The sequence below is a fragment of the Pelobates fuscus genome, chromosome 9 (genome assembly GCF_036172605.1).
Source record: "Pelobates fuscus isolate aPelFus1 chromosome 9, aPelFus1.pri, whole genome shotgun sequence".
In the NCBI taxonomy this organism is placed as follows: domain Eukaryota; kingdom Metazoa; phylum Chordata; class Amphibia; order Anura; family Pelobatidae; genus Pelobates; species Pelobates fuscus.
This window is the reverse complement of record NC_086325.1, coordinates 5,637,137-5,663,533: the sequence shown is the minus strand read 5'-3', so window position 1 is coordinate 5,663,533 and position 26,397 is coordinate 5,637,137. Positions and strand designations below refer to the sequence as shown.

Genomic DNA, 26,397 nt, shown 5'->3' with positions numbered 1-26,397 from the left:
AAGGATGGTTCTTTGAGACCTTGTATTGATTATCGAGGCCTAAATAAGATAACCATTAAAAATGCCTACCCGATCCCCTTGATTACCGAACTCTTCGATCGTTTGAAGGGCTCTACAATTTTCACCAAGTTAGACCTCAGAGGGGCATATAACTTGGTGAGAATCCAGCAGGGACATGAGTGGATGACGGCATTCAATACTCGATATGGTCACTATGAATATACTGTTATGCCTTTTGGGTTATGCAATGCACCAGCTGTATTCCAGGATCTGATAAATGAGGTTCTTAGGGAATTTCAGCAAGATTGCGTCATTGTATACCTAGATGATATACTCATTCATTCTAGTGACATTGAGATTCATCACAAGCAAGTCAGGAGGGTTTTGCACAAGCTACTCCAGCATGGCTTGTACTGCAAGTTGGAGAAATGTAGCTTTGATCAAACCCAGGTAACCTTTCTCGGCTATGTGATCTCTGGGGAGGGATTTAAGATGGATCCGGAGAAGCTCCAATCCATCCTAGAGTGGCCTTTACCCAAAGGTCTTAAAGCCGTACAGAGATTTATTGGTTTTTCTAATTATTATAGGCGCTTTATTAAGGGCTATTCTTCCATTATCGCACCTATCACTAACATGACCAAACAGGGGGCTGATACTAAGAATTGGACTACTGAAGCTCTCCTGGCGTTCAAAACTCTCAAGGAGCTTTTCGCTTCCGCTCCAATTTTAGTTCACCCCGACACTTCTCTGCCTTTTTTACTTGAGGTAGACGCATCAGAGACTGGTTTAGGTGCTGTCCTATCTCAAAGGTTGGGTATTGATAAACCATTACATCCATGTGGATTTTTCTCTAAAAAATTGACCGGTACTGAGAGCAGGTATGACATTGGTGACAGAGAATTACTAGCGGTTATCAAGGCTTTGAAAGAGTGGAGACATTTATTGGAAGGTACTTTACATCCTGTTACCATTCTGACAGACCACAAAAACTTGTCTTATATCGGAGAGGCCAAGCGTCTGTCCTCCAGGCAGGCTCGTTGGTCGTTGTTTCTTACCCATTTCAATTACGTTCTGACTTACAGACCTGGGTCAAAGAATTCTAAAGCCGATGCGCTATCTCGCCAATATGAGCCCTCTGCCTCAGTTGAACCACTGTTGTCCTCCATTGTACCCAAATGCAATATTATTGCTAATACCAGTCTCAAAATTCATTCTCCGCTACTTGACCAGATCTTGAAGTCACAACATCTAGCTCCCGGAAACACTCCTGAGGGAAGAAACTTTGTTCCTCCTGAACTTCAACTGGAGCTCTTACAATGCTTTCACGAAAGTAAAATAGCTGGTCATCCTGGTATTCGCAAGACATACTCTCTGATATCCAAGGATTTCTGGTGGCCTTCACTCCGAAAAGATATTGAGGAGTTCGTCGCAGCTTGTGAGACTTGTGCCAAGACTAAACTACCTCATGCATCTCCATGTGGCCTGTTACACCCCTTGGACATTCCTGAGAAACCTTGGTCCTGTTTGTCCATAGACTTTATCGTTGATTTGCCTGCTTCCAAGAGACAGACTGTTATTCTCACGGTGGTGGATAGATTTACTAAGATGGCCCATTTCGTGCCATTACCTAAACTTCCGACTTCTCCTGAATTGGCGGAGATTTTTGCGAGAGAGGTTTTTCGCCTACATGGGATTCCTTCGGAGATTGTTTCTGATAGAGGTTCTCAATTTGTCTCACGTTTCTGGAGATCCTTTTGTTCTCAAATGGGTATCAAATTGAACTTCTCCTCTGCCTATCACCCTCAGTCTAACGGAGCTGCTGAACGTACTAATCAAAAGATCGAACAGTATCTGCGTTGCTTTGTTTCCGAACACCAGGACGATTGGGTCGGTCTGATTCCTTGGGCAGAGTTCGCACACAATAACCTTGTTTGCGATTCAACTCGCTCTAGCCCTTTCTTCATGAACTATGGCTTTCATCCTTCGATTTTTCCTTCGGTTTCCTCTTCTCAGGGGATACCGTCGGTTGATGATCATGTCGCCAACCTGAAGAAATTATGGGATCAGACTCGGCAAATTCTATTACATAGTTCCTCGCTGTTCAAGAAACACGCTGACAAGCATAGAAGAGCGGCTCCTGTTTTTGTTCCTGGGGATAGGGTATGGTTGAGTACTAAGAATATTCGCCTAAAAGTTCCATCTATGAAATTTGCTCCTCGCTACATAGGCCCTTACAGGGTTCTCACTCGTATCAATCCGGTTGCGTATCGCCTTGCTCTGCCACCTGCCTTACGCATTCCTAACTCCTTTCATGTCTCCTTGTTGAAACCTCTTATTTGCAACAAATTCTCCTCTAAGGTCTCCTCGCCTCGTCCTGTTCAGGTGGAGGGTCGGGAGGAGTACGAGGTCAGCTCCATCGTTGATTCCAGAATTTCAAGGGGAAAATTGCAATATCTGGTCAACTGGAGGGGATATGGTCCTGAGGAGAGGAGTTGGGTACCTCAGGAGGACGTTCATGCTTCTCGCCTTCGCAGAGCATTTCACCTCCGCTTCCCATCTCGCCCCGGTTCATTCCGCCCGGTGGGCGTATCTGAGAGGGGGGGTACTGTCAGGGTACCTGAGGCCTCTACCTCTAAGGGAGGTAGAGACTTGGTGGTTTATCCGTCCAGGCGAGCTGTTTCCTCCGTTCCTCGCGGTTCATCCAGTCACTTAAACACCGGCCGCGAGGAATCCACGTCCTTTTCTAGCAGGACGCTCAATACGTGACGTCATGACGCTATCACGAGCGACCTGTCACTCAAGTGTCCGATATCCAATCGGTACTTGTCAGAGGCGTGATTACCATCCAGAGCCAGGGTATTTAAGCTTACTTCTCACTTCAGCTCATTGCCCTGTCGTGGTTCTAGCTTGTCTAGTCACTCAGTGCTCTGGTATTCTAGTTTGCTCTATTGGTTTTGACTCGGCTCGTTGTACTTCCCTGCTTCTCTGTTATCCCTTGACCCGGCTTGTCTCTCGCTTATCTGTCTTCTCGTTCCCTCGACCTCGGCTTGTCTCTGACTATTCTTTATTACTCTCGGTACGTTAGTCCGGCCATTCTAAGGCCCGGTATACGTACCTTTCCACTCTTTGTACTCTGCGTGTTGGATCCCTGTCCCGATCCTGACAATGGATCAATGCTCCGTGGTTATCTTTCCATTCATTTATCTGACAAACCAATGCTTTGTGCTTTGTACAGTGTTACTGAGTGTGAGAGTTTGTGTGGACATTACACATCGAGGTGTGTTTCTCTGTAGGTACCAGTGTGTGTGTTTCTGACTGTCTGCCTGTTCATGTTAGTATGTAATAGACAATGTGTATCAGTATGCTGAGTGTGAGAGCTTGTGTGGACATTACACATTGAGGTGTGTTTCTCTGTAGGTACCAGTGTGTGTGTTTCTGACTGTCTGCCTGTTCATGTTAGTATGTAATAGACAATGTGTATCAGTATGCTGAGTGTGAGAGTTTGTGTGGACATTACACATTGAGGTGTGTTTCTCTGTAGGTACCAGTGTGTGTGTTTCTGACTGTCTGCCTGTTCATGTTAGTATGTAATAGACAATGTGTATCAGTATGCTGAGTGTGAGAGTTTGTGTGGACATTACACATCGAGGTGTGTTTCTCTGTAGGTACCAGTGTGTGTGTTTCTGACTGTCTGCCTGTTCATGTTAGTATGTAATAGACAATGTGTATCAGTATGCTGAGTGTGAGAGCTTGTGTGGACATTACACATTGAGGTGTGTTTCTCTGTAGGTACCAGTGTGTGTGTTTCTGACTGTCTGCCTGTTCATGTTAGTATGTAATAGACAATGTGTATCAGTATGCTGAGTGTGAGAGTTTGTGTGGACATTACACATTGAGGTGTGTTTCTCTGTAGGTACCAGTGTGTGTGTTTCTGACTGTCTGCCTGTTCATGTTAGTATGTAATAGACAATGTGTATCAGTATGCTGAGTGTGAGAGTTTGTGTGGACATTACACATCGAGGTGTGTTTCTCTGTAGGTACCAGTGTGTGTGTTTCTGACTGTCTGCCTGTTCATGTTAGTATGTAATAGACAATGTGTATCAGTATGCTGAGTGTGAGAGTTTGTGTGGACATTACACATTGAGGTGGATTTCTCTGTAGGTACCAGTGTGTGTGTTTCTGACTGTCTGCCTGTTCATGTTAGTATGTAATAGACAATGTGTATCAGTATGCTGAGTGTGAGAGTTTGTGTGGACATTACACATCGAGGTGGATTTCTCTGTAGGTACCAGTGTGTGTGTTTCTGACTGTCTGCCTGTTCATGTTAGTATGTAATAGACAAAGTGTATCAGTATGTGAAGTGCGGCTACACAGGTTTTAGCTGAAATCTCCTCTATGGAATTAAACAGAGATACACTATCCGGCACAAAGGCCACCACAGGGCGTCACAGTGATGGAGAGGACAGTTTAAAAAGCGCTAGAAAGTTCCCTATTGGTTGGCATCATGTTCCTATACCAAAATGTTCAGAAAAAATGGCGCTTGACTGACGTTGTGGAGACCCGCGCTTTATAGCGAAGCAGGATGCCGATGTCTATATAAGTATCTTGGTTAAAGTGTGTTGCATTAACATTGTCGTCATTGATAGAGCTGAATATGGCGTCACCAGTGATGCAGCAATGCTGTTCATTTTCTGTTATGTGAGTTTATATATAATTAATATTTGTATTGTGTGTATATTTGGCAGTATTTATTCACGCCCTTTTGGCTTGTCCAAATAGTTTTTCGCAAAACGATCACAGGAACAAAATTTGTCCTAACCGAAAAGGCCACATGGACAAACCAAAATTGTTCAAAACAAAACCGATTTGGGCGAATCGATTCAAACTAATGATATTTCTGCAAACGTCTCTAGTAATCCTTCCTGTCTGTTACGAATCACGCCGGGTCATGTCAGTCCGGACACGTGTATGCAGCAATTCTGAAAAACATTGTGGATCCTATAGTTAAAAAGGGGGTTTTATTCATATTTTCAAGTATGTTTTGCCTATCCACTTTGGTCAGACAAATTGCTTGCAATCGCTGAGCTCACATACACATTCTTGGTTCTTTGCGTGGATCCCATATCTGATTTTGGGACTGAGGTTAGTGCTAAATCTTCGTCTGATTAATTCACATTTTTAACCATGCAATGACCTGTGTCCCCTTTAATACCAAGTGTACTTGAATACAGTGTCGGAACAAATGCATTGTGTGTATGTGTGTGTATTGTGTGTATGTGTCTATCATTTTCAGTGTTCACAACTGTACATGTATCTCCTGGACACACTGTGTGTATACATGTAAAACATCACCAACAGAGATATAGCTAAACACAGAAAATTAAGGCAATTTGAAAAACGCCACTAATTACAGATGGATGTTTACGGTTGTATTTCAAGATGTGTGTCTCTCTCTGTGCCAGTGTGTATTAGCAGGTGAGTAACCATAATGGAGAACTTGTCTATCAGTCCAAAGATGTATAAACATATTAGTTATGTTGATTCTTAGTTTGTGTGTGTATCAGTGTGTATTAGTATGTGTGTCTATCTTTATGTGTGCATGTGTATCTATCAGTATGTTTGTGCATTAATATGTATGTCTGTACGTGTGTATTAGTGTGTATGTGTCTATATGTGTCTGTATTAGAATGCATGTATATGTGTGTATGTGTATCAGTATGTATGTATCTGTGTGTAAGTGTATCAGAATGTATATACCTATGTGTATGTATCAGAATTTAGGTATCTGTGTGTATGTATCAGTATGTATGCATCTGTGTGTGAGTGTATCAGTGTGTATATATCTGTGTGTATGTATCAGAATGCATGTATCTGTATGTATGTGTCTCAGAATGTATATACCTATGTGTATGTATCAGAATTTATGTATTTGTGTGTATCAGTATGTATGTATTTGTGTGCATATGTATCCATATGTATGTATCTCTGTGTATGTGTATCAGTATGTATGTATCTGTTTGTGTATCAGTATGTATGCTAAATTTGTGTGTATGGGTATCAGTATGTATGCTATATCTGTGTGTATGTGTATCAGTATGTATGTATCTGTTTTTGTATCAGTATGTATGCTATATTTGTGTGTATGTGTATCAGTATGTATGCTATATCTGTGTGTATGTGTATCAGTATGTATGTATCTGTGTGTATGTTTATCTATGTATTGTGACAGAGTGCAAGGCATTGTTATGGATGGAGTGTATATTTCTCCAAAATTATTGGAAGGTCTGTCTGTTTTAGTCAGAGCAATTTTGCAATTAAATATGGGTTCCTGGGGTGGAGCATTTGGGAGGGACAGTGTATATGTGGATCAGAATGTATGTATCTGTGTGTATGGGTATCAGTATGTATGTATCTGTGTGTATGGGTATCAGTATGTATGTATCTGTGTGTATGTGGATCAGAATGTATGTATCTGTGTGTATGGGTATCAGTATGTATGTATCTGTGTGTATGGGTATCAGTATGTATGTATCTGTGTGTATGGGTATCAGTATGTATGTATCTGTGTGTATGGGTATCAGTATGTATGTATCTGTGTGTATGGGTATCAGTATGTATGTATCTGTGTGTATGGGTATCAGTATGTATGTATCTGTGTGTATGGGTATCAGTATGTATGTATCTGTGTGTATGGGTATCCTTGTGTATGTCTGTGTATGTGTGTGTAGGTATGTATCTATCTATGTATGTGTGTGTGTGTATCAGAATGTATGTATCTGTGTGTGTATGGGTAACAGTATATATGTGTGTGTGTGTGTGTGTGTGTGTTTGTGTGTGTATCAGAATGTATATATCTGTATGTGTGCTTATATCTGTGTGTATGTCTATCAGTATGTATGCGTATGTGTGTATATGTATGTCTTTAGTGCCTATCTGTGTGTGCCTACATGTTTAATTATTCCTCTAACAAGTTAAATGCAGACACTGAGCAGGAAGGATAAAGAGAGCTTATGCTTTGTCTCTGATTGTTGGGAATTTCAAACAAAGACACAAATCCTTCATGGCAACAATGGCAGTAGATGCAAAACATAGCTCCCGATGAGCTGGTTAATGCACAAGCTATGAGGATGGTTAATTGTTGGAAATGTATAATATTAGGAGTAAAGAGGGGGAATTATCAGGTGGGCCTCACATCTTACATACGGCATACGCGTTTCTATGATTAAAATCTGTCTACTGTCAGTTGCCGCATGTCTAGATCCTCCAGCACTAATCTGGAGTCAGAAGACTGCAGTGTAGCTTGGCATGCAACCTTTTACCAGTTCTAACCAGGGAGCCCAGGGCTACGGAGTATCTCAACAGGCATGTAGGAGCAGAAGCCAAATGTTTGAGGGTTCGTTCTACAACCACAGTGGTACAACACTACCATCTAGTGCTAGAGCTCAGATATTGCATGATCAAATCATTTAACATTTCTTTCATTAATATATTTATTAAAAATGTAAACAATCCAATCAACAACCAAGACCCTGTAGGTGAGAACAGTAGAGGCAAGGTCTAGTTTCTCATCCATTTAAGCCAGGATATTTTTAAGCGATTGATAATGGATTACAAGCTCCTCTGAATACTTGACTACAGCAAAGTAAATATTTTAACTATTTGATCCATGAATAAAGAACTTTGAACCAAAAGCTGAAATAAATGAATAAAGAATATGTTTGTTCTCCCAATGCATCACAAGTCATGATATTATTCATAAAATTAATAAAATACATAATGTGAAAGATCTTCCAAGATATACGTTCAATAAACATCAAAGCGTCTCTGAATCATGTTTACTGTTGATGTTTTCACTAAAGGTTGGGATTATAAATTCAACATAGAAGAACATAGACAAATATTAAAGTATGATGGTTAACAAAGTACTTTTCTGCATAACGTGTCCTCAATATGACAGTGCAAATTGGGTTTGCATAATTTAATAATTACAGTGAGGTATTAGGCATGTGATTTTAAGCATGTGTTAATCATAGGTAATATATTTGCCAGTGCACTTTCAGAAGTTTAATCCAACAATTCTGTCTCATTTACAGGTTCTACACCTGACCATGGAAAGGTTGGCCATTTGTCTGCTGATGATAAGCACGTCTCTCAAGGCCATGATGTGCCCCAAGAGATGTTCATGCCAAAATGTGTCTCCATCCTTCACAATCCTTTGTACCAAGACTGGCCTTCTGTTTGTGCCCCCTACCATTGACAGGAGGACAGCAGAGTTGAGACTCATGGACAACTTCATAACTACAATTAGAAGGAAAGATTTTGCAAACATGACAGAACTTATACACTTAACTCTAACTAGAAATACCATTAGTCAAGTCATGCCTTATGCTTTCCTTGATTTGAAAGGCCTCCATGCCTTGCAGTTGGATAGCAACAGGCTAACTTTTGTCAATGAGGAACATTTTAAGGGTCTGTTCAACCTCCGACATTTAATCTTGAATAACAACCAGTTAAGTTACATTGCTCCGGGATCATTTGAGGATTTTATAGACACACTTGAGGATTTGGACTTATCCTACAACAACTTAGTGAACATACCTTGGGAGACCATTGGTAGACTTTCCAGTGTTAACAATGTAGCGTTAGATCACAACCTCATTGATTATGTTCCTGAAGGGATATTCTCCAATTTACACAAACTGGCTAGACTGGATATGACCTCCAACAAACTGAAAAAGATTCCACCAGATCCTTTGTTTTCCAGAATCCCTGTTTATGCCAAATCTAAAGGCTCCCCAATAACCTCCCTAGTGCTCAGCTTTGGAGGAAATCCACTTCATTGCAACTGTGAGTTAATGTGGCTTCGACGTCTGACCAGAGAAGATGACTTGGAAACATGTGCTTCACCCTTAGAGTTGATGGGCAAGTACTTCTGGTCAATAAAAGAGGAAGAATTTGTTTGTGAATCTCCCATGATAACCCACCGAACTCCTAAACAGATAGTCATGGAAGGCCAAAATGTGTCATTGAAATGCAAAGCTGTTGGTGATCCTGATCCCTATGTGCGATGGATTTCACCAGATGGAAAGCTTGTTCCCAACAGCACAAGGACTATGTCCTATGAGAATGGAACCCTGGATATTCTCACAACCCTGTTCTCAGATCGTGGGAACTTTACCTGTATTGCATCCAATCCAGCAGGGGAATCTACTGCTACCGTGGAACTCATTGTAAACCCATTCCCTAATCTTGCCAACAGCACCAACTGTGATAAGGAAGCAGAGTCAGGCCTCTCAGATATACTGACGCCAGCCAAGTCTAATGAAACTAAAACTCTCCACGATAAGAAGGTTGTGGTTGCAGAGCTGACCTCATCCTCGGCTCTCATCCAGTGGTTTCCCCAGAGTCACATCCCCAGGATAAGGATGTACCAAGTTCAGTACAATAGCTCGTCAGATGATATCCTCATTTACAGGTAGCTGAACAAACAGTCTGTGTTTCTGATACTTTTGCGAATGTTTAACTAAATGAATATGTTTTACTGTGGGCATAATGGAGCTTGTCCCATGCAAGAAATAAAGTGACTGAACAACGACACATGTAATGGGTTAAAGGGACTGTCCCATGTAGGAGCACAGCGACCTAATGACAGTGACATGTTTAATGGGTTAAAGGGATAGTCCCATGTAGGAGCAAAGTAACCTAATGACAGTGACATGTTTAATGGGTTAAAGGGATAGTCCCATGTAGGTGCAAAGTGACCTAATGACAGCGACATGTTTAATGGGTTAAAGGGACAGTCCCATGTAGGAGCAAAGTGACCTAATGGCAGCGACATGTTTAATGGGTTAAAGAGACAGTCCCATGTAGGAGCAAAGTGACCTAATGACAGCGACATGTTTAATGGGTTAAAGGGACAGTCCCATGTAGGAGCACAGTGACCTAATGACAGTGACATGTTTAATGGGTTAAAGGGACAGTCCCATGTAGGAGCACAGCGACCTAATGACAGTGACATGTTTAATGGGTTAAAGGGATAGTCCCATGTAGGAGCAAAGTAACCTAATGACAGTGACATGTTTAATGGGTTAAAGGGATAGTCCCATGTAGGTGCAAAGTGACCTAATGACAGCAACATGTTTAATTGGTTAAAGGGACAGTCCCATGTAGGAGCAAAGTGACCTAATGGCAGCGACATGTTTAATGGGTTAAAGAGACAGTCCCATGTAGGAGCAAAGTGACCTAATGACAGCGACATGTTTAATGGGTTAAAGGGACAGTCCCATGTAGGAACAAAGTGACCTAATGACAGTGACATGTTTAATGGGTTAAAGGGACAGTCCCATGTAGGAACAAAGTGACCTAATGACAGTGACATGTTTAATGGGTTAAAGGGACAGTCCCATGTAGGAGCAAAGTGACCTAATGACAGTGACATGTTTAATGGGTTAAAGGGACAGTCCCATGTAGGAGCAAAGTGACCTAATGACAGCGACATGTTTAATGGGTTAAAGGGACAGTCCCATGTAGGAGCAAAATGACCTAATGACAGTGACATGTTTAATGGGTTAAAGAGACAGTCCCATGTAGGAGCAAAGTGACTTAATGACAGCGACATGTTTAATGGGTTAAAGGGACAGTCCCATGTAGGAACAAAGTGACCTAATGACAGCGACATGTTTAATGGGTTAAAGGGACAGTCCCATGTAGGAGCAAAGTGACCTAATGGCAGCGACATGTTTAATGGGTTAAAGAGACAGTCCCATGTAGGAGCAAAGTGACCTAATGACAGCGACATGTTTAATGGGTTAAAGGGACAGTCCCATGTAGGAACAAAGTGACCTAATGACAGCGACATGTTTAATGGGTTAAAGGGACAGTCCCATGTAGGAACAAAGTGACCTAATGACAGCGACATGTTTAATGGGTTAAAGGGACAGTCCCATGTAGGAACAAAGTGACCTAATGACAGCGACATGTTAAATGGGTTAAAGGGACAGTCCCATGTAGGAACAAAGTGACCTAATGACAGTGACATGTTTAATGGGTTAAAGGGACAGTCCCATGTAGGAGCAAAATGACCTAATGACAGTGACATGCTTAATGGGTTAAAGAGACAGTCCCATGTAGGAGCAAAGTGACTTAATGACAGCGACATGTTTAATGGGTTAAAGGGACAGTCCCATGTAGGAACAAAGTGACCTAATGACAGTGACATGTTTAATGGGTTAAAGGGACAGTCCCATGTAGGAGCAAAGTGACCTAATGACAGTGACATGTTTAATGGGTTAAAGAGACAGTCCCATTTAGGAGCAAAGTGACCTAATGACAGCGACATGTTTAATGGGTTAAAGGGACAGTCCCATGTAGGAGCAAAGTGACCTAATGACAGTGACATGTTTAATGGGTTAAAGGGACAGTCCCATGTAGGAACAAAGTGACCTAATGACAGCGACATGTTTAATGGGTTAAAGGGACAGTCCCATGTAGGAGCAAAGTGACCTAATGACAGTGTGGCAGTGACATGTTTAATGGGTTAAAGGGACAGTCCCATGTAGGAGCAATTTGACCTAATGACAGTGACATGTTTAATGGGTTAAAGGGACAGTCTCATGTAGGAGCAAAGTGACCTAATGACAGTGATATGTTTAATGGGTTAAAGGGACAGTCCCATGTAGGAGCAAAGTGACCTAATGACAGTGATATGTTTAATGGGTTAAAGGGACAGTCCCATGTAGGAGCAAAGTGACCTAATGACAGTGACATGTTTAATGGGTTAAAGGGACAGTCCCATGTAGGAGCAAAGTGACCTAATGACAGTGACATGTTTAATGGGTTAAAGGGACAGTCCAATGTAGGAGCACAGTGATCTAATGACAGCGACATGTTTAATGGGTTAAAGAGACAGTCCCATGTAGGAGCAAAGTGACCTAATGACAGTGACATGTTTAATGGGTTAAAGGGACAGTCCCATGTAGGAGCAAAGTGACCTAATGGCAGTGACATGTATAATGGGTTAAAGGGACAGCCCCATGTATGAGCAATGTAACCTAATGACAGTGACATGTTTAATGGGTTAAATGGACAGTCCCATGTAGGAGCAATTTGACCTAATGACAGTGACATGTTTAATGGGTTAAAGGGACAGTCTCATGTAGGAGCAAAGTGACCTAATGGCAGTGACATGTATAATGGGTTAAAGGGACAGCCCCATGTATGAGCAAAGTAACCTAATGACAGTGACATGTTTAATGGGTTAAAGGGACAGTCCCATGTAGGAGCAATTTGACCTAATGACAGTGATATGTTTAATGGGTTAAAGGGACAGTCCCATGTAGGAGCAAAGTGACCTAATGACAGTGACATGTTTAATGGGTTAAAGGGACAGTCTCATGTAGGAGCAAAGTGACCTAATGACAGTGACATGTTTAATGGGTTAAAGGGACAGTCCCATGTAGGAGCAAAGTGACCTAATGACAGTGACATGTTTAATGGGTTAAAGGGACAGTCTCATGTAGGAGCAAAGTGACCTAATGACAGTGACATGTTTAATGGTTTAAAGAGACAGTCCCATGTAGGAGCAAAGTGACCTAATGACAGTGACATGTTTAATGGGTTAAAGGGACAGTCTCATGTAGGAGCAAAGTGACCTAATGACAGTGACATGTTTAATGGGTTAAAGGGACAGTCCCATGTAGGAGCAAAGTGACCTAATGACAGTGACATGTTTAATGGGTTAAAGGGACAGTCCAATGTAGGAGCACAGTGATCTAATGACAGCGACATGTTTAATGGGTTAAAGGGACAGTCCTATGTAGGAACAAAGTGACCTAATGACAGTGATATGTTTAATGGGTTAAAGGGACAGTCCCATGTAGGAGCAAAGTGACCTAATGACAGTGACATGTTTAATGGGTTAAAGGGACAGTCTCATGTAGGAGCAAAGTGACCTAATGACAGTGACATGTTTAATGGGTTAAAGGGACAGTCCCATGTAGGAGCAAAGTGACCTAATGACAGTGACATGTTTAATGGGTTAAAGGGACAGTCTCATGTAGGAGCAAAGTGACCTAATGACAGTGACATGTTTAATGGTTTAAAGAGACAGTCCCATGTAGGAGCAAAGTGACCTAATGACAGTGACATGTTTAATGGGTTAAAGGGACAGTCTCATGTAGGAGCAAAGTGACCTAATGACAGTGACATGTTTAATGGGTTAAAGGGACAGTCCCATGTAGGAGCAAAGTGACCTAATGGCAGTGACATGTTTAATGGGTTAAAGGGACAGCCCCATGTATGAGCAAAGTAACCTAATGACAGTGACATGTTTAATGGGTTAAAGGGACAGTCCCATGTATGAGCAAAGTAACCTAATGACAGTGACATGTTTAATGGGTTAAAGGGACAGTCTCATGTAGGAGCAAAGTGACCTAATGACAGTGACATGTTTAATGGTTTAAAGGGACAGTCCCATGTAGGAGCAAAGTGACCTAATGACAGTGACATGTTTAATGGGTTAAAGGGACAGTCCAATGTAGGAGCACAGTGATCTAATGACAGCGACATGTTTAATGGGTTAAAGAGACAGTCCCATGTATGAGCAAAGTGACCTAATGACAGTGACATGTTTAATGGGTTAAAGGGACAGTCTCATGTAGGAGCAAAGTGACCTAATGACAGTGACATGTTTAATGGTTTAAAGGGACAGTCCCATGTAGGAGCAAAGTGACCTAATGACAGTGACATGTTTAATGGGTTAAAGGGACAGTCCAATGTAGGAGCACAGTGATCTAATGACAGCGACATGTTTAATGGGTTAAAGAGACAGTCCCATGTAGGAGCAAAGTGACCTAATGACAGTGACATGTTTAATGGGTTAAAGGGACAGTCTCATGTAGGAGCAAAGTGACCTAATGACAGTGACATGTTTAATGGGTTAAAGGGACAGTCCCATGTAGGAGCAAAGTGACCTAATGACAGTGACATGTTTAATGGGTTAAAGGGACAGTCCAATGTAGGAGCACAGTGATCTAATGACAGCGACATGTTTAATGGGTTAAAGGGACAGTCCCATGTAGGAGCAAAGTGACCTAATGGCAGTGACATGTTTAATGGGTTAAATGGACAGCCCCATGTATGAGCAAAGTAACCTAATGACAGTGACATGTTTAATGGGTTAAAGGGACAGTCCCATTTAGGAGCAATTTGACCTAATGACAGTGACATGTTTAATGGGTTAAAGGGACAGTCTCATGTAGGAGCAAAGTATCCTAATGACAGCGACATGTTTAATGGGTTAAAGGGACAGTCCCATGTAGGAACAAAGTGACCTAATGACAGTGACATGTTTAATGGGTTAAAGGGACAGTTTCATGTAGGAGCAAAGTGACCTAATGACAGTGACATGTTTAATGGGTTAAAGGGACAGTCCCATGTAGGAGCAAAGTGACCTAATGACAGTGACATGTTTAATGGGTTAAAGGGACAGTCCAATGTAGGAGCACAGTGATCTAATGACAGTGACATGTTTAATGGGTTAAAGGGACAGTCCCATGTAGGAGCAATTTGACCTAATGACAGTGACATGTTTAATGGGTTAAAGGGACAGTCTCATGTAGGAGCAAAGTGTCCTAATGACAGCGACATGTTTAATGGGTTAAATGGACAGTCCCATGTAGGAACAAAGTGACCTAATGACAGTGATATGTTTAATGGGTTAAAGGGACATTCCCATGTAGGAGCAAAGTGACCTAATAACAGCGACATGTTTAATGGGTTAAAGGGACAGTCTCATGTAGGAACAAAGTGACCTAATGACAGTGACATGTTTAATGGGTTAAAGGGACAGTCTCATGTAGGAGCAAAGTGACCTAATGACAGTGACATGTTTAATGGGTTAAAGGGACAGTCTCATGTAGGAGCAAAGTGACCTAATGACAGTGACATGTTTAATGGGCTAAAGGGACAGTCCCATGTAGGAACAAAGTGACCTAATGACAGTGACATGTTTAATGGGTTAAAGGGACAGTCCCATGTAGGAGCAAAGTGACCTAATGACAGTGACATGTTTAATGGGTTAAAGGGACAGTCCCGTGTAGGAGCAAAGTGACCTAATGACAGTGACATGTTTAATGGGTTAAAGGGACAGTCCCATGTAGGAGCAAAGTGACCTAATGACAGTGACATGTTTAATGGGTTAAAGGGACAGTCCCATGTAGGAGCAAAGTGACCTAATGACAGCGACATGTTTAATGGGTTAAAGGGACAGTCCCATGTAGGAACAAAGTGACCTAATGACAGTGACATGTTTAATGGGTTAAAGGGACAGTCCCATGTAGGAACAAAGTGACCTAATGACAGGGACATGTTTAATGGGTTAAAGGGACGGTCCCATGTAGGAACAAAGTGACCTAATGACAGGGACATTCTTAAAATGTTAAAAAGACAGTCCCACATAGATACAGTGTCACCTAATGACATATCTGCATTTAGTAGATTAAGATTTGAATTCATCTGTTTTATGAAGTGGGTAAGGAATAGCACTTAATTACCTTGTGAGAATGCAGCATAGTCTAGTAATAATCCCCCTCCCTCGAGTGACTGAGTTTTATTCATTTAGCAATAGTCACAGATCCCTTAATTCTGTGTGTTTTGGTTCATTTTCATACCCACATATTATGTATTTTTGAATTATTGTTATCATGCAGGGCATTTTATATTTACTGAATCTCTCTCTATATGTCTGCAATGGGTGAATGTAATTGTATCTTAATTTCTCCTGTTTCAGTAGGTTATTTGTTTCATTGTTGGTTATACCATTGTGTATCTGGCATCTTGTTTTTTTGCCAAAGTAAATTGCCACACGTTCCAACACAATCAAAATAGCAAATGTGGATCTGAGGAAGAGATGTTCATCGGCAAATTGTTTCTGTTATAAACGAGCTGCAACGTTCTCATCATAAAATCATTAAATGATCTATAAATTATACTGCTGATTATTCAGATTAATCAATACAACATTGGTGCAGTTCTATCACCTATTATTGCACTTCTGTTATTACCAGAAAAAAAATCTAATCGAAAAAAAACTGTTGTTTGTTTCCCATTACACGCCATTCAGCTAATTGAGCTGCATAAACCAGCATTAGAATTGGAGTTTATTTCAAACCATCTAATTGGTTTTTCAAAAGATCAAATGAATAAATTCCTCTTTAAATCCTTCTGTAATTACTTGACAAATATGGATTGTTTGCAAAATCTAAAGACAGGCATTCGGGATATTAATAAACACTCTGCAAACTCTGTCTGTACGTTATGTGATGACTGTGAGCACGATTGGCCCGAACGTGTGGAATCCTGTCTATCCATTCAGTACAAATTATCTGACTGGTCCACTCACCCAACTCTCAAACGGCAAAGTGAGAATTTAATATTGAAATTATAATAAACTTTTATTAATGATTTTCACAGTCAATGGAGCACAGTCACAACAAGCGAATAATGACAGAGTCTGAGAGGGCTCTGATGAGGGTGTAATAAGAAGGGGGTATATGGAATACAACAATAAATTATATGCAACACTATCAGGGTTATACATAGAAATAAAGGAATTATAAGGAGTGATGTGGCTCATAGAGTATGAGGAGGAGTTATATGTAATAGGAGTAATAGGCGGGGTTATATAGAGTAATAGGAGGAGTTATAGGGAGGGTTATATGGAGTAATAGGAGGAGTAATAGGCGGGGTTATATAGAGTAATAGGAGGAGTTATAGGGAGGGTTATATGGAGTAATAGGAGGAGTTATAGGGAGGGTTATATGGAGTAATAGGAGGAGTTATAGGGAGGGCTATATGGAGTAATAGGAGGAGTTATAGGGAGGGTTATATGGAGTAACAGGAGGGGTTATAGGGCGGGTTATATGGAGTAATAGGGGGAGTTATAGGGAGGGTTATATGGAGTGATAGGGGGAGTTATAGGGAGGGTTATATGGAGTAATAGGAGGAGTTATAGGGAGGGTTATATGGAGTAATAGGAGGAGTTATAGTGAGGGTTATATGGAGTAACAGGAGGGGTTATAGGGCGGGTTATATGGAGTAATAGGGGGAGTTAAAGGGAGGGTTATATGGAGTAATAGGAGGAGTTATAGGGAGGGTTATATGGAGTAACAGGAGGAGTTATAGGGAGGGTTATACGGAGTAACAGGAGGAGTTATAGGGAGGGTTATATGGAGTAATAGGAGGAGTTATATGAGGGTTATATGGAGTAATAGGAGGAGTTATAGGGAGTGTTATATGGAGTAATAGGAGGAGTTATAGGGAGTGTTATATGGAGTAATAGGAGGAGTTATAGGGAGGGTTATATGGAGTAATAGGGGGTGTTATAGGGAGGGTTATATGGAGTAATAGGAGGAGTCATAGGGAGGGTTATATGGAGTAACAGGAGGGGTTATAGGGCGGGTTATATGGAGTAATAGGAGGAGTTATAGGGAGTGTTATATGGAGTAATAGGAGGAGTTATAGGGAGGGTTATATGGAGTAACAGGAGGGGTTATAGGGCGGGTTATATGGAGTAATAGGGGGAGTTATAGGGAGGGTTATATGGAGTAATAGGAGGAGTTATAGGGAGGGTTATATGGAGTAACAGGAGGAGTTATAGGGAGGGTTCTATGGAGTAATAGGAGGAGTTATAGGGAGTGTTATATGGAGTAATAGGAGGAGTTATAGGGAGTGTTATATTGAGTAACAGGGGGAGTTATAGGGAGGGTTATATGGAGTAATAGGAGGAGTTATTAATTCAACAACATTGGTGCAGTTAATCAATACAACATTGGTGCAGTTCTATCACCTATTATTGCACTTCTGTTATTACCAGAAAAAAAATCTAATCGAAAAAAAACTGTTGTTTGTTTCCCATTACACGCCATTCAGCTAATTGAGCTGCATAAACCAGCATTAGAATTGGAGTTTATTTCAAACCATCTAATTGGTTTTTCAAAAGATCAAATGAATAAATTCCTCTTTAAATCCTTCTGTAATTACTTGACAAATATGGATTGTTTGCAAAATCTAAAGACAGGCATTCGGGATATTAATAAACACTCTGCAAACTCTGTCTGTACGTTATGTGATGACTGTGAGCACGATTGGCCCGAACGTGTGGAATCCTGTCTATCCATTCAGTACAAATTATCTGACTGGTCCACTCACCCAACTCTCAAACGGCAAAGTGAGAATTTAATATTGAAATTATAATAAACTTTTATTAATGATTTTCACAGTCAATGGAGCACAGTCACAACAAGCGAATAATGACAGAGTCTGAGAGGGCTCTGATGAGGGTGTAATAAGAAGGGGGTATATGGAATACAACAATAAATTATATGCAACACTATCAGGGTTATACATAGAAATAAAGGAATTATAAGGAGTGATGTGGCTCATAGAGTATGAGGAGGAGTTATATGTAATAGGAGTAATAGGCGGGGTTATATAGAGTAATAGGAGGAGTTATAGGGAGGGTTATATGGAGTAATAGGAGGAGTAATAGGCGGGGTTATATAGAGTAATAGGAGGAGTTATAGGGAGGGTTATATGGAGTAATAGGAGGAGTTATAGGGAGGGTTATATGGAGTAATAGGAGGAGTTATAGGGAGGGCTATATGGAGTAATAGGAGGAGTTATAGGGAGGGTTATATGGAGTAACAGGAGGGGTTATAGGGCGGGTTATATGGAGTAATAGGGGGAGTTATAGGGAGGGTTATATGGAGTAATAGGGGGAGTTATAGGGAGGGTTATATGGAGTAATAGGAGGAGTTATAGGGAGGGTTATATGGAGTAATAGGAGGAGTTATAGTGAGGGTTATATGGAGTAACAGGAGGGGTTATAGGGCGGGTTATATGGAGTAATAGGGGGAGTTAAAGGGAGGGTTATATGGAGTAATAGGAGGAGTTATAGGGAGGGTTATATGGAGTAACAGGAGGAGTTATAGGGAGGGTTATACGGAGTAACAGGAGGAGTTATAGGGAGGGTTATATGGAGTAATAGGAGGAGTTATATGAGGGTTATATGGAGTAATAGGAGGAGTTATAGGGAGTGTTATATGGAGTAATAGGAGGAGTTATAGGGAGTGTTATATGGAGTAATAGGAGGAGTTATAGGGAGGGTTATATGGAGTAATAGGGGGTGTTATAGGGAGGGTTATATGGAGTAATAGGAGGAGTCATAGGGAGGGTTATATGGAGTAACAGGAGGGGTTATAGGGCGGGTTATATGGAGTAATAGGAGGAGTTATAGGGAGTGTTATATGGAGTAATAGGAGGAGTTATAGGGAGGGTTATATGGAGTAACAGGAGGGGTTATAGGGCGGGTTATATGGAGTAATAGGGGGAGTTATAGGGAGGGTTATATGGAGTAATAGGAGGAGTTATAGGGAGGGTTATATGGAGTAACAGGAGGAGTTATAGGGAGGGTTCTATGGAGTAATAGGAGGAGTTATAGGGAGTGTTATATGGAGTAATAGGAGGAGTTATAGGGAGTGTTATATGGAGTAATAGGAGGAGTTATAGGGAGGGTTATATGGAGTAATAGGAGGAGTTATAGGGAGGGTTATATGGAGTAACAGGAGGGGTTATAGGGCGGGTTATATGGCGTAATAGGGGGAGTTATAGGGAGGGTTATATGGAGTAATAGGAGGATTTATAGGGAGGGTTATATGGAGTAACAGGAGGAGTTATAGGGAGGGTTATATGGAGTAACAGGAGGAGTTATAGGGAGGGTTATATGGAGTAACAGGAGGAGTTATAGGGAGGGTTATATGGAGTAACAGGAGGAGTTATAGGGAGTGTTATATGGAGTAATAGGAGGAGTTATAGGGAGGGTTATATGGAGTAACAGGAGGGGTTATAGGGCGGGTTATATGGAGTAATAGGGGGAGTTATAGGGCGGGTTATATTGAGTAACAGGGGGAGTTATAGGGAGGGTTATATGGAGTAATAGGAGGAGTTATAGGGAGGGTTATATGGAGTAACAGGAGGAGTTATAGGGAGGGTTATATGGAGTAACAGGAGGAGTTATAGGGAGGGTTATATGGAGTAACAGGAGGAGTTATAGGGAGGGTTATATGGAATAATAGGAGAAGTTATAGGGAGGGTTATATGGAGTAATAGGAGGAGTTATAGGGAGGGTTATATGGAGTAATAGGAGGAGTTATAGGGAGGGTTATATGGAGTAATAGGAGGAGTTATATGGAGTGTTATATGGAGTAATAGGAGGAGTTATAGGGAGTGTTATATGGAGTAATAGGAGGAGTTATAGGGAGGGTTATATGGAGTAATAGGAGGAGTTATAGGGAGGGTTATATGGAGTAATAGGAGGAGTTATTGTCAGGATCGGGACAGGGATCCAACACGCAGAGTACAAACAGTAGCCAGATACGTATACCGGACCTTAGAATGGCCGGACTAACGTAAGTAGTACAGTAGAGAATAGTCAAAGACAAGCCGAGGTCGAGGGTAACAGAAGACAGGTAAGCGATAGACAAGCCGAATCAAGGGTAACAGAGATAAGCAGAATAGAGCAAACAAGCCGGGTCAAAACCAAAAGGGATAACTAGAAAACACGAGCACTGAGTGACTAGAACAAGCTAGAACCACGACAGGGCAATGAGCTAATGAAAGAAGCACTGTTAAATGCCCTGTTCAGATAAGTAGACACACCTCCGACGAGTCCTGATTGGTCCTGAACCAATTGAGTGACAGGTCGTTCCGGGTTGACGTCTTGACGTCGACCTCCGGGCGTCATGCTATAAAAGGGAGTCACTCCCTCGCGGCCGGCTTTGCATGACCTGATGGACCGCGAGGAAGAGGGAAATCAGGCCGTCCGGATGGATGAACGACTAAGTCTCTACCTCTCTCGGAGGTAGAGACCTCAGGTACCCTGACAGTACCCCCCCTCTCAGATACGCCCACCGGGCGGAAGTAACCAGGACGAGAAGGGAAGCGAGAGTGAAATGCCCTGCGGAGACGGGGAGCATGAACATCCTCCTGAGGTACCCAACTTCTCTCCTCAGGACCATATCCTCTCCAATCGACCAGATATTGTACTTTCCCCCGGGAGATTCGAGAATCGACGATGGAATTGACCTCATACTCCTCCTGACCCTCCACCTGAACAGAGCGAGGAGGGGCGATCGTGGAGGAGAATCTGTTACAAACTAGTGGTTTCAGCAACGAAACATGGAACGAGTTAGGAATGCGTAAGGTAGTAGGCAAAGCTAGACGATACGCAACTGGGTTAATTTGAGCCAACTTCATGGAAGGCACTTTGAACCGAATGTTTCTAGTACTTAGCCATACTCTATCGCCTGGAACAAACACCGGTGCTGCCCTTCTACGTTTGTCAGCGTGTTTTTTCACCAGCATAGAATTGTGCAGAAGAATTTGTCGAGTCTGGTCCCACAACTTCCTCAAATTGGCAACATGGACATCAACCGACGGTACCCCTTGGGAAGAAGACTCCGAAGGAAGAATGGAAGGATGAAAGCCATAATTCATGAAGAAGGGGCTAGAATGCGTAGAATCACAAACGAGATTGTTGTGTGCAAACTCCGCCCAGGGAATCAAACCGACCCAATCGTCCGGGTGTTCAGAAACGAAACAACGTAGATATTGTTCAACCTTTTGGTTGGTGCGTTCAGCAGCTCCATTGGACTGAGGATGGTAGGCAGAAGAAAAATTAAATTTGATGCCTAGTTGAGAGCAGAAGGATTTCCAAAAACGGGAAACAAATTGGGAACCTCTGTCAGATACAATTTGGGAAGGTATCCCATGTAAACGGAAGATCTCCCTAGCGAATATCTCTGCTAATTCGGGCGAAGATGGGAGTTTAGGTAAGGGAATGAAGTGAGCCATCTTAGTAAATCTGTCCACCACAGTGAGGATAACAGTCTGCTTTTTAGAGATAGGCAAATCAACAATGAAGTCCATAGCCAAACAGGACCATGGCTTTTCAGGAACCTCTAAAGGGTGCAGAAATCCGCATGGGAGCGAATGAGGTAGCTTAGTCTTGGTACAAACTTCACACGCCCCGATGAATTCTTTAATATCTTTACGTAAATCAGGCCACCAGAAATCTTTAGAGATCAAAGCATACGTCTTGCGAATGCCAGGATGCCCAGCCACCTTGCTGTTATGGAAACAGCGTAACACTTCTAGTTGGAGAGTGGCGGGAACGAAGTGTCGATCCCCAGGAGTCTGTTTGGGCGCAAGATGCTGTAATTTCATGATCTCAGTAAGCAACGGAGAGTGAATCCTGAGATTCGTGTTAGCGATGATGTTACCCTTAGGAACTATCGAGGAAAGGACTGGCTCAGTTATAGTGAACGGTTCATATTGACGAGACAAAGCATCGGCTTTAGAGTTCTTAGAACCAGGTCTATAAGTAAGTACATAATTAAAGTGAGTAAGGAACAAGGACCAACGAGCTTGCCTGGCGGACAGGCGCTTAGCCTCCCCAATATAAGACAAGTTCTTATGATCCGTTAAAATAGTAACAGGGTGTAATGTCCCTTCTAGTAAATGTCTCCACTCCTTTAAAGCCTTAATGACCGCTAACAGTTCCCTATCACCGATGTCATATCTGCTTTCAGGCCCAGATAATTTCTTAGAGAAGAACCCACAAGGGTGTAACGGTTTGTCCACCCCTAACCTTTGAGACAGAACAGCACCAACTCCCGTCTCAGAGGCATCGACCTCGAGTAAGAACGGCAGAGTCGTATCAGGGTGGACTAGAATGGGAGCAGAGGCAAAAAGTTCTTTGAGAGTCTTGAACGCAACAAGAGCCTCCGTAGACCAAGTCTTAGTATCAGCCCCTTGTTTGGTCATGTTGGTAATAGGCGAGATGATAGAAGAGTATCCCTTAATGAAGCGCCTATAATAGTTGGAAAAACCAATAAACCTCTGAATAGCCTTGAGTCCTTTAGGCAACGGCCAATCTAAAATAGACTGGAGTTTGTCAGGGTCCAATTTAAAGCCTTCCCCAGAAATCACGTAACCAAGAAAGTCTATCTGCGACTGGTCAAAGCTGCATTTCTCCAATTTACAGTATAGACCATGTTGCATAAGTTTGTGTAGTACCTTTCTGACTTGTCTATGGTGAGTCTCAATCTCCCTAGAGTGTATCAGTATGTCGTCCAGGTAGACAATAACACAATCATGTTGAAACTCCCTAAGTACCTCATTAATCAAATCCTGAAATACTGCAGGAGCATTGCAAAGTCCAAATGGCATAACTGTGTATTCATAATGGCCATACCGAGTATTGAACGCCGTCATCCACTCGTATCCATGCTGGATTCTCACCAAATTATATGCCCCTCTGAGATCTAATTTGGTGAAGATTTTGGAGCCCTTAAGACGATCAAACAACTCGGTAATCAATGGGATAGGATAGGCATTTCTGATAGTTATTTTATTCAAACCTCGGTAATCAATACAAGGCCTCAGCGTGCCATCCTTCTTTTTAACGAAAAAAAACCCAGCCCCGGCAGGAGAAGAAGACCTCCTAATGAATCCTTTCTCTAAATTCTCACGGATATATTCCTCTAGAACAGAGTTCTCCTGAACAGATAAAGGATATACATTACCCCTCGGGGGCATAGTACCAGGTAGAAGCTTAATTTTACAATCAAATGACCTGTGTGGAGGTAATGAATCGGCATTCTTCTTGTCGAATACTGCCTTTAAGTCTTGGTACAGGGGCGGTATCTGTCTCTCTGTGGACTGAGTAGAACTACCTGGTGTATTAATATTGGCCAATGGAGAAACCCTGCGTAAACACTTCTCCTGGCAGCTCAGACCCCACGAGAGTATCTCCCCTAATTCCCAATCGATAATAGGGTTATGTCTCTTCAACCATGGATACCCCAGAACTATGGGAACAGAAGGGGACGAAATGAGCATGAGAGATAAATTCTCCACGTGTAGGATACCAACATTTAAGTTAATGGGTATGGTCTCACGAAAGATAACGGGGTCCAGTAATGGTCTACCATCTATGGCCTCAACGGCCAAGGGTGTCTCCCTTAACTGGGATGGGATATTGTGTCTAGTAGCAAAGGCTTGGTCGATAAAATTCTCAGCAGCTCCGGAATCTATCAAGGCCATAGCCTTTACCACTTCCTTCTCCCAGGTTAAGGAAACTGGTAGCAGAAGCCTGTGATCTTTATAATTAGGAGTAGAGGACAAAATAGAAACACCCAAGGCCTGTCCTCTAGAGAAACTTAGGTGCGAGCGTTTCCCGGGCGGTTAGGACAGTTCGAGAGTAAATGACCTCTGGCTCCACAGTACATACATAACCCCTCCTTTCTCCTGTACTGTCTCTCCTCCTCAGAGAGGCGGGTATAGCCTACCTGCATAGGTTCAGGGAGCAATGAGACCGTGGAGTCAGGACTTAGAAATGCGGGAGCTAACCTAAAGGAAGGTCTCCGGTTCCTCTCTCGAGTGTTCTGTCTCTATCTTAAACGTTCATCTATACGAGAAATGAACGAAATGAAATCCTCTAAATTCTCAGGAAGTTCTCTAGTAGCAACCTCGTCAAGGATTACATCTGATAGCCCATTCAAAAATACGTCCATATACGCCTGCTCATTCCACTTGACCTCTGACGCCAGAGACCTGAACTCTAGTGCATAATCCACAAGTGTTCGGTTCTCCTGTCTCAGGCGTAACAGTAATCTGGCTGCATTAACCTTTCTACCTGGAGGGTCAAAAGTTCTTCTAAAAGTAGCTACAAATGCGTTATAGTTACATACTAACGGGTTATCGTTCTCCCATAGTGGATTGGCCCATCTCAGAGCCTTCTCAATGAGTAAGGTGATAATAAATCCCACCTTTGCCCTATCCATAGGATAGGAGCGAGGTTGCAATTCAAAGTGGATACTAATTTGGTTTAAAAAACCACGACGCTGACCAGCATGGAAGGCAGACGTGCTACTGCAGAGCTCCTCAGACAATAGAGCAAATTCTGTAGTTTCTGGCCCTAAATAACTCAAACCTGGCAACCCAAATAGACTTACCTGACCCACAAAAGGGCACTAACCGGACACCGAGGTCTGCAACTAATCTGAGGCCGGCTAGCCGACTGACTTCTGACATGAGGCCTGGCGCTCGTAGAGCGGGAGAGGCGGCTGATCTCCCGGTCCGGCGCCACATGATTCCGATGTTTAACAAACAGGAGCCCCGTTACTCCCCCCCCTGGACCGTCGGGGGTGATCGCGGTCCACATCAGGGAGGCAAACTGAGACCAGAGAGGGTGCGGTGGGGGACTGCACTGAAAAGCACACAACATGAAGCGGCAACAAGCATGGCGGATGCCACGCGTCCCCCTAAGCCTACAGACCCACAGCATGGGACCCTACAGAGGTTGGATGCAATCTTCGATGATTTCTGGCGCAAGCTGGAGGCTAGACTGCAACCGCTTACCTTATTACAGACAAGCGAGCGACACATGAGCAACCAGCACAGTGCTACCAAAATGGCCGCCATACCGCAACTGAAGCGGAGCAGCTTGGGCCTACCACCACCAGAGCGGAGGAAAGCCTGCGAAACCAAGCCGAGAATTAAACCAGCAGCACCCACCAAGAGGGCGTTCGAAACTGCAGTCCTGACTGCCCGACTCCTTTCTGGGCTGGGAACCCACCAGGAGTTCACTCCAAGCCGTCCATACACCCGTGGGGACACCCGGGAAAGGGAGAACCCGCGGGCCCCCGAGCCAACCACCGAGATTGGGAGGCTCCATGGACACAAGGCAAGGGCTCTCATTAAGGCCCGGAGCCGGAGGGGCAGGAATCTGGGACGCAGAGGAAACACCCGGACGGAATGGCGAACCCGCCAAAACTTAATATACCTGCCTGTCTCCAGCGGCCACTGCAAACAGACCCTGACTGAGAGACACAACCAAGCAAGCACAGCTCCGTTGGGGCGTCAGACGAACATGAGGCACTCGGGCAAGCAGAAGGCTCACCGGATGGGATCCACCTTGCCATCAAATCGGGAGCGGGGATGGAGAGGCACAGGGCCCAACATGGCAGCAACACCGGGTCAGCGCAACAACGTCCCACAACCACAACACGGTGTACCCCCTGAACGCATGCCGCGACCAAGACCAGGACTCGCAAAAGCAACAGAGTGGGACTGTGGTATACCTCTTGCTGGGGTAGGCTGACCGGGACTTTAGACATAACTGATGCCCCATACGGTTTTTATCCGCAAATGTTATAGTTTTTTCTGTTTTTTTTGTTTTTTTTTTCATTTGATGTTTCCTTTATATTTTTATGTTATGCTTTACAACTCACTAGTTAGGCCACTTTTTTATGCTAGCGAGGAGGATAGGATGATGAC

General features: G+C 42.8%; 1 protein-coding gene across 2 annotated transcripts in view; it reads left to right on the top strand.

Annotated features, from left to right (window-relative positions):
* Window positions 1–26,397, top strand: part of LOC134572215 (leucine-rich repeat and fibronectin type III domain-containing protein 1-like protein) — a 669,227-nt gene that overhangs the window by 573,807 nt on the left and 69,023 nt on the right. For both annotated transcript variants that reach the window (XM_063431031.1, XM_063431033.1), the window contains exon 4: window positions 8,094–9,475. In XM_063431031.1, the coding sequence (XP_063287101.1) occupies window positions 8,109–9,475 (1,367 nt within the window). In that variant the 5' untranslated portion in view covers window positions 8,094–8,108. The remainder of the gene's footprint in view (window positions 1–8,093; window positions 9,476–26,397) is intronic.